This window comes from Bidens hawaiensis, unplaced genomic scaffold (genome assembly GCF_021521415.1).
Source record: "Bidens hawaiensis isolate Kalapana, Puna unplaced genomic scaffold, B.hawaiensis_p1.1 tig00040086_1, whole genome shotgun sequence".
NCBI lineage: Eukaryota > Viridiplantae > Streptophyta > Magnoliopsida > Asterales > Asteraceae > Bidens > Bidens hawaiensis.
In genome coordinates, this window is record NW_027505647.1 from 89,205 (window position 1) to 98,886 (window position 9,682).

At 36.8% G+C, this 9,682-nt stretch overlaps 1 protein-coding gene across 1 annotated transcript; it reads right to left on the minus strand.

The window, feature by feature from the left end:
- Positions 1 to 2,540: 2,540 nt before the first annotated feature.
- On the minus strand, positions 2,541 to 3,802 carry LOC143614492 (uncharacterized). Its single transcript, XM_077087915.1, has one exon. The coding sequence runs from the start codon at positions 3,800 to 3,802 to the stop codon at positions 2,552 to 2,554; it is 1,251 nt and encodes a 416-aa protein (XP_076944030.1). The 3' UTR covers positions 2,541 to 2,551.
- Positions 3,803 to 9,682: the final 5,880 nt, after the last annotated feature.

A 9,682-nucleotide genomic window follows, 5' to 3' on the forward strand; every position in this document is an offset into this window, starting at 1 on the left:
AGTGATGTTGTGATCGTTTATAGTCTCGTAAAGGTTACATCGAAAGTCAAAGTGAAAGTTATATGCGTTTTGGGAAGTTAAGTTATAGTTATTTTAGGGTTAGTAGATTAAATGTTTACATGTTTCTACTGTTACATGTATCCATTTTAATATGACTACTGACTACAAGAAGAATGGGAAAAAAATGATTTGTGATATAAGTTTTATTTTGGTATATAACTTTCAATTTCATTTATGTTATGGTACATAAACTTTTTTACATGTACAATGAGTGAATCGAATTGTTGGACCGTTGACCTGAGTTAAGAGTGTGATAGCTGTGACCGGGGCGATGCAAGCAATCGGTTTAACGACTTGACACGTTTGAAGTTATTGAGCTTTAATTCACCATCCAGGCTACTGAATTCACTTGTTTTAGTGTATTTTGTGACAAATGGTGTACTAAAATCTTGTATTCTTGGCTAGAGGCAAATGAGTGGGATGATCATGTGATGGGCCAAGAATCTTTGTTTTCATGAGTCGAACTAAGGTTCTACAAACGTCTCTTCTAATAAGAAAATTGATCTTTTTGACCACATAGGCGCCACTTGTTCACCACGTCGTTAAGTTCATATGTATACGACCTTATCGTACAAGAAAGTATTTTGTTCTCTAGTAACACATAACTCATTATTGAGTGTACATCATTTCTCTTTCAAAAGACATTGCTTCATTGTAAAAATTGGCACATGAAAGCTAAATCTAGTTAGAACATATGATAATACTCAATTTGGCACTACAAAGCACAAAGTGATAGTCAAAATAGGGCAATCGAATGAGTGTATTACTATTTCATCGAATCAAATTACACTGAAGAATCATAGCAGAAAGAGGATGGAAATCATATACGGAACAAGATTGGGAAAGAGGACAATCACCACCTATTAACAGTATTCATTACCCAATTCTCATGAACTCTGCGCTTATATCTAATCGAGGGCTTCTTCCTAGCTCTCACAGGTCCATCCGTTAACTTGCTGGGCTTCTTGAATTCGGTTGCGAGGTATCATGCATACAATAATTTAAAATAGCTTTTCAACATTTCTTTAAAATGATTAAATTAGAAAAATAAACTTTGATCAAAATGATACTTTTTAACAAGATCAATGTTCATTTATTTTCTCTACTTCTAAAATCTCATTTAAAATAGTTTTTATGTTGTATGTATATTATCAAATAAATAAATAGTTTTGAAAATAAAATGTAATAATGAGTTATGTTTAATATTTAAAATGTAACATTAAATTTTGTGACATGTCATTTTCTCACGTACTCCTAGTAGTCATATATCATGTGATGTTAAATCCCATGTGTCAGCAAGTTGATTTGCAGAACCCAATTGATGAGTTGTGTAAGTTTTACACAAACAAGGAAAACTATGGTCCTGAAACACCCAAAGGATATTATTTTCTACAAATGTTACAAGGAGTGTGTTTGGGTGTTAAACATTTAGGAATATATAACTCTTGTCACATCATTTCTCTTTCAATAATTACATAATTTCTATAAATGTTATAATGAGTGTTAAACATTATAAGGATATAAACGTTTTCGGTCGTTTATGTTTTTTAATATTCTTTTCCATTTTTCTTCTTTTCTTTTTATCATGTCTGTACGAACCTTTATTGTGGAAGACATGTTACTCGAACGTCATGTTAAGTACCAAAATCAAGCTGGCAAAGTGAATGAGACACGCAGCATCAGAGAGATTGAAGAAAGGGTAAGGATGCATTAGAGAGTGACATATGACCAAAAAGTTACTTTTTTTTATCATAAAGTATAGAATATCTTTCATTGCAGTTAAAGAGCACAATAAACTTTAAATATTCGACGTAAATAGAACTCTTTACTGAAAATTATGCATCTGATATATCATAACCACAATCACAATTTTGGGATGTTTGCAATCGTGGATCCTTAATATTATACATGTGATCACGTTGGTCTAAGATTGCGTCTAGCACGAACCCAATTTTGTAAAATGATTAGATATTAGTTTTCGCATTGATAGTATTGTATAAACTTGCCACCATATGACTAGCCGACATTTTACTAAATATTTGTAATCGGAAGGATATCCATAGTTCTTGAAGAAGCACCCAAATCCCCCAATTTCATAAAAAAAAAAAAAAAAATACGTGAATCATATAAGGCAGTGCTGGAGAACCCAAATCACCTTTCCACACTAAACAATCAATTTCACTTGTTTCACATTTGGGCACTACTACCCCCGTTCCTAAACCAGATTTGTTTGCTAAATCATATGAACCGGTGTTGAAAAAAACACCCAAACTACCTGATATCTTCGTCAGGGTCGTCCCGAATACCTTATAAACTATTTTAGTAAGATATATGGCTATCTTTTAGACATTTTATAAAGCATAAATCATAAACAATTGAACAAACATGTATCAAAAGAAATAACATTATACATATTGCATACATCATTATCATTATCAATATCAATATCAATTACATGTATGTATAGACACATGTATACAACATAATCATACTACCCCATAGTATCCCCACCCCTAAACACACCACATTGTCTAAAAGGCCTCGAAACCGGACCACCTGCACTCGCCGGACACGCCATTAGCCCCACCGCGGGCGGGACCATACAATTATAACTTAAACACAACGCCGCCCCGTCCGGCAACACCATACTATTCCCCCCCGGAAACCCAGTTAAATAGTTATGCTGCAAATACAAAGTCCTCATCATTCCGGCAAACACATTGCTGACGTAAGCCGCCGGAACCTCACCGGAAAAATGATTGTTATTCAAAAACAAAGTCTCAACCGTGCTTAGAAAGTCGGGTATCTCGCCAGAGAGAAAGTTATGGCTTAGGTCCACGGTGGTTCCGGGACCGTAAGCAGATGAACGTGAACGCGAGAAAGACGTCAGCAGGCCGGAGAAGTTATTCCGTTGGAGGAATAATGAAGTCACAGAAGATGTGAATAATATTCCGGGTATGGGCCCACTAAATTTGTTCATGCTTAAATCGAGATAAATTAAATTTGATGACGTCATATATTGTACTGGTCCCCACAGAGCGTTACTTGACAATGACATGTAACGTAACGTAACTGGAATGCTGCCTGGCAGCATTCCGGTGAGGTTATTTTTGCTTATATCTAAATGTATAAGCTTTGATTCATTGGACAAGTCCGGTATTTCTCCGACGAGATTGTTGTGGGAGAGTATGAGTACTCTGAGATCCGGTAATGACGCCAGCTCCGGCGGGATGTCTCCGGTGAGCTTATTGTGGCTAAGATCCAGTGTGTGAAGGTTTTGAAGCTCAGAGAAAGACGCTGGAATCGCACCGGTGAGGCGGTTGCCGGTTAAAGAAACAACTCTGAGGTTCTTTAACCGGCGGCCAATCTCCGACGGGATGAACCCGGTGACGATTCCAGCGTATAGAATCAGTTGTGTCAGCTCGGTGAGTTGGTACACTGATTCAGGGATCGTTCCGGCGAGGCCCGGTGAGCTGGAGAGTCCAGTTCCTAAATACAATGCTGTTACTCGTACCTGAGAGCCGATAACGGAACAGGTGATTCCGGCGAACGTGGAACAAGCATATTCCGGGGATGTGAAGTTCCACGTGGCGAAAAACCTGCCGGAGTTGACGTCGGTGAGCGAGTATGTGATTTGTTGGAGTGCGTTGAGGTCGGTGTTGGCTAATTGTTGTTGGGTTGTGGGTGGGATTGAGAGAAAGAGTGTGAGAATGAGTGTGAGCGAGTGCTGGAAAATGTTCATTGTTAGGGTTATGGTGAGATGAAGAAACAGAGGGGCTTGGTTTTGTTTTGTTTTGTTTTGTATGTATATATTATAACTGTTGATGAGGGTGTTTTTGTCTGTTGGGTCAAAATTAGAAGTGAAGACTGGTGGTCACAAATTTTATTTTGGAAATAAACTAAAGTCCAGATCTCGATATATATGTTAATATTATTTTGAAAGAGGATAATTAAATAAAGCATATGTTAGGGATAATCAAATTTGAAAACAGTACTGAATTCAGTATCGATTTGGAACCGTTTGTACCGAATAGATACCAATGTTTTGAGTTTCAGTATCGGTACGGTACCGGTACTTGTATGGTACGGTACTGCTATTTTCCGAATTTATCTTAAATAACGGTGCCAATCCGGTACCATACCTAACCGAACCAAAAGTTTTGATACTGGTACCAAGATTTTACGATTTTTGGGATCAGGATTTTCGGTACCGGTATCGGTCGGTACTGATACGATACCGATCTCATTCCTAGCGTATAGTTTCTCTCAGGCTGTTCACTATGGAGGGCTTAAAGCTCCTCAAAGCCCTTTCACGTCATCGTCACGTAGGAAATGGGGCATCGAAGCTCTTCTCCATAACGCCCCACTGTGGTCTAAAGCCCTTTTGTCGTCAATCGTCACAATATATATACATATACATATATGTATATGTATGTGTGTGTATGAGATATATATAGAGAGAGAGAGATAGAGACAGTGAAAAGCATGATGGCTCCACCAATCACTCCTTTACCACCGGTCGTCTGAAGCCGCCCCTCCCTTTTTACAGCCCCCCGGGGCGGTTTTCCCTCTTTTACCGCCCCTAAAGCCGCCTCTTTACCGCCCCATAGCGTGTAGTCTTAGGAGTTAGGACGTAGAATAATCGAGCCGTTCATAAGCTACCGGAGCTTGAATTGTAAAAAAGTTTGAAATGAGCCGAGTTGTTTTGAGCTTAAAGCCTCAAATAAAGTTCGTTTAGTTACCAAGCTCAAACCTTGCATAAGAAGCTCGTTTAAGCTCGTCTAGCTTTAATCACCTAGTGTATTTATAAGTTTTTCTCTCTTTTGGACTTTTATGTAAATTTCACAATACATAGCCGAGTTCGAGTTGAGTTTTGGCTCGTTTAAGGTAATACACGAGCTCGAGCTGAGTTTAGGCTTGTTTAAGGTTTTTCTTAGAATATTAAAATGCAATTAAAAACATATATAAGTTAATTAGTAAGTAACAAACCAAAAGAGTTCGAGCTTGAAACAACGACTCACAAGCTTAACTTGAGCTTAAAAAAAAAATACACAGCTTGAATAAGCTAAACTCGAGCTCTCGTAAGTTAAAACAAACCAAACTCAAGCTCAACTTGACTCGTTTGTACCTTTAGTTTCTGTAAAAGATAAAACGAGACATAAAAATATTCATGAACTTTGGTAGCTATTTTGAAATATTTTAGTTATTTTGAATAAACATGGTTGTCCATTTAAGAAGGTTATTTTATTGGAGCTTTATTTAATGATGCACTATGACTTGACATCATCATTAATGGAGCGGCATGTATGTCATCGGTACTTTATTTTATTGTTATGTATGTCGTAAGATTTTAAATAGTTATAACTAACTATGACCATCTGAAATCGAGTATCAAACATAAGCTCAAATGCATCAAGTACTACCGGCAACCAATGGACTAAGTTAAATTTAGTTTATGAAGCTTGGATCGAGCTTGCTTACAAGCTTTGGTTTAAACAAGGTTTATTGGATTTTAATAATCCCTATTGACTGACATTGGCCGATGATAATCCCCATTCATTTTATCACCACTGGCGGTCCCATATTTAAAAAAGTTGGCCCCCAGTGGTCCCCCGTTAAAAATGACTTAACGTCGTTATACTTTTTTTTTTCGAATTTTAAGCTAATGTTTTAGGGCTTTTGATCGGAAGGAGGATACGAGTCGATTGATGTAAAACTTCGTTCAAAACGGTGATCCAGACGACATGATTTTTGTTAATTGTAAGTTTAAACACCTGAATTGAAGCATTGTTTTGTCGTTTTGGAGCACCGTTTCAAACAAAGTTTTACATCAATCGGCTCGTATCCTCCTTCCGATCAAAAGTCCTAAAACATTAGTTTAAAATTCGGAAAAAAGTATAATGCCGTTAAGTCATCTTTAACGAGGGACCATTGAAGGCCAACTTTTTTAAATTTGGGACCGCCAGTGGTGATAAAATAAATATGGATTATTATTGGCCAATATCAGTCAATAGGTATTATTAAAATCCAGAAAATCTTTAAACAAAAAGAAATTTAATTACATATTTCCTAATATAAGCTTTTACTTAACCAATTTTGAGTATTTTACGAGTGACTCGATTACACCCTAAATACCCTAAGATACATGGGAAATCTCCATCCAAAAACCGATAAATAGAAACCGTATACCTCGATAGGTAGAAAAATGACTATACTAATCGATAGATACGAAATCCCATCTATAATTTATTACAACATGTTGCTAATTATAGCATATCATTTGTCTTCTCTCTTTTACTAACAACAAAAGACCAAACACCTGAATCCGTGGCAAATAGATATCAAAGAACAATACTTTTTATTGTCAAATTGCCGATTCTACCCCTACATACATGGTTACCAGATACCCATGGAGGAATGCATTACAGTACTTGTATGCTTCTAGCCGAAATTTATTAAAAATGGAAGCGTATTAATTGATTTGTTTAGTATGGAAGACCCACCTACAATTAAGAAAAAACTGACTCAACCTGAAACAAAATGCTACAAAAAACGAACTCCAATTAACGACCTACCGTCCCATAACGAAAGTTACGTACAATCGCAACTGATTGATTATATCATTTATGATTACTAAAATTTCTCAAAATGTCCCTTTTGAGGTGAAAGATTTTTTAATTTTCCTCATTTTTTTTAAATTCCAGACAAACACCCGTCACCTATGACGCCTTTGTATCGTGACGACGGGTTTTAAAACCCAATCAGAAATTGCCACACGGTCATCACCCGTCTTCTCTAACAAAGTTTGAAACAAACCCATCAATAAATAACCAAGAAACCGCCGACTGCCTTTGAAATGTTATCGTCGCTGTCGACGGGTTTCACAATCCCGTCAACAACCTTATTTTCTCCAAATTTGCTAAAAAACGAACTCCAATTAACAACCTCGTTAAAGAAAGTCACCGATAATAAATAATTAAAAGTTTAAAACTCACCCACTCATGTCCGTGAGCCGTCGATAAAACAAAACAAAAGAAAACCCTACGGAAACGGCTCCACGCTACCACTAGCTCACCGTGAACCCTAATATCTCTTTAGTAAGTATCATTTTCTCAATTCAATGGTTTAATAGCTAAATCTGTGTATATAATATACTCTACTTGTCGAATTAGGGCAAAAACAAGTGTTATACTATTATTATTATTATTATTATGTGTAGAAGATGATCTGCAACCGCATTATTGTTTATTATTATATGATAACGCGTGTATAGTAAGTTAGTTGTTACTTGTTAGTAAAATTAGGGATTAATGAGTAAATATGTAGTAGGTTAATAAGTATAGTTCATTTTTATAACATTGTTATGCGTGACTAGGTTTGCTCTCGGCGGCCTGTAAAGGTAATGTGTAAACGAGCTGAGGCCGAGCTTGGCTTGTGAGTCGTTTTTTCAAGCTCAAGCTCGGTTCGTTTGAACTTATTGTAAAGGTAATATGTAAACGAGCTGAGCTTGAGCTTGACTAGGCTTGAGCTTGGCTTGTTTTGATTTACGAGAGCTCGAGCTCGGCTCGTCAGGTGTTTTTCTAAGCTCGATTTTGGCTTGGGGTTGGCTGAATTATTTTTTATTAATTTATATACTTTGTAAATAGATTTATATGTTTTGAGAAAAATAGAAAACCTTTAAATGAGCTTAAGTTTGGCTCGAGCTCGTTTAAGTACCTTAAAAGGGCCAAAGCTCAGCTCGAGCTCGGCTGTGCAGTGTGAATTAATACATAGAAGTACAAAAGAGTTAGAAACTTAAAAATTAGTAAAATACACAAGGATCGTTAAGGATCCATGAGCCTAAATGATCTTCCCATACTAGACTCAAGCTCAAGCTTGATAACCAAACGAGCCTTATTTGAGGCCCGGACTTGGCTTGGATCGTTTCGAGATTTTTTTCGATTCGATCTCGAGTAGCTCGTGCTCGAGCTCTAGAAACCCTGAAAGTCAAGGCGTGCAATATAAGGTCTTTCTTTGTCGGTAGTGTGTATAAAAACACACTGCAACTTGCAGATGATACAAGGAATGTAATCACATGAATAGAACCTTGAGCATTTAATATCAGCATCCATTGTTCATGTCTATGTTAATGGTTCTCTTCCTGTCTTATATTTTGATGTTTTCACATGTTATAAATTTGATTTTGTGCATCAGTTATTTCATTGTCAGGCGAGTGTAACGCTATCCAAACAGAATCTCTAATGTGTTGTAAAACAAATTTTGTTTTATGTAGACTTGTCTTTACCAAGGTGTTGATTAATATCCATTAGATATGATATATAGTTAAGGATTTATCTTTAATGCATACAACCTTCTTAATAGTTCTATTTACAACTAACATCCAGATGCATATAAAGTTATAAACATCCCAATATATGTGAGGCACGCGCCTCAGGCCATTTTTCAGTACGTCTTTTGTAGGAAAAAGCGAGGACCTCTGTGTGAGGTGCACTTTCTAAACCAAGAACTAGCGTAAAAATATTTTTGGAATTATAATAATGCTGTAATTCATTATGTAATTTTTTGTTTAAAAGATGGGCAAAAATTGTTTGCAGTCAACCCAACTGTTCCGATCTGTTTTGACCCGTACTTGAAATGACCCGTTAACCTACTGTATCTTGCGCACTGGTATGTTGCTGGTTTTACAAGAGAGTAGGTTTGAAGAGGCAACCTGCAAAAAGCTTTGTTATCCATCTACAACCATAATAACTTTTTTATTGGATAAAACCAACCACATTTTAAAAAACAGTTTATAAAGAAACATATGTAAAATTCATAGGGGTCTATAACACTATAACCTTAATAACTACATTGCATTGATTTTGGTTTTGCCATACTTAGCTCCCACTCAGTATTCTTTTTGTCTCTTGTGGCTTTTATTACCTCCATTGCCTGTTGACCAACTGGCCCCCCTTTGTTGCCAATTTGCCATAGATCTCATTGTACAGTACTATAGAAACAGCCCCCACCCAACACACGCACACACTAGTCGAACGAAGGACAATAATTATTTTTCATCATTATGCAGGTTATATTCAAATAAGAGCTCAGGCTCAAGCTCGGTCGTTTGACTTATGAGAGCTCGAGCGTGGCTCGTGGGTGGTTTTTTCAAGCTCAAGCTCGGCTCGCTAGTCGTTTTTTAAGCTCGAGTTTGGCTCGGGATCGGCTGAATTATTTTTTATTAATTTATATACTTTTTTTAGATAGATTATATATTTCAAGAAAAATAGAAAACCCTTAAATGAACCTAAGTTTGGCTCGAGCTCGTTTCAGTACCTTAAATGGGCCAAAGCTCAGCTTGAGCTCGGCAGAAGTCCAAAAGAGCTAGAAACTTAAAAATACACAAGGCTTGTTAAGGCTCCACGAGCCTAAACGATCTTCCCATACTAGGCTCAAGCTCAAGCTTGATAACCAAACAAACTTTATTTGAGGCTCGGGCTTTGATCGCTTTAAGCTCGTATAGATACAGCCCCCACCCAACACACGCACCACTAGTCAAACGAAGGACAATAATTGTCTTTCATAATTATGCAATTAATAGTTTTAACCGATTTCTTATCTTGATTATGATAGGTGAGGTAAG

Excerpts from the sequence above, each read along its gene's own strand:
- LOC143614492 (XM_077087915.1), bottom strand. The coding sequence starts at position 3,802 with ATGAACATTTTCCAGCACTCGCTCACACTCATTCTCACACTCTTTCTC.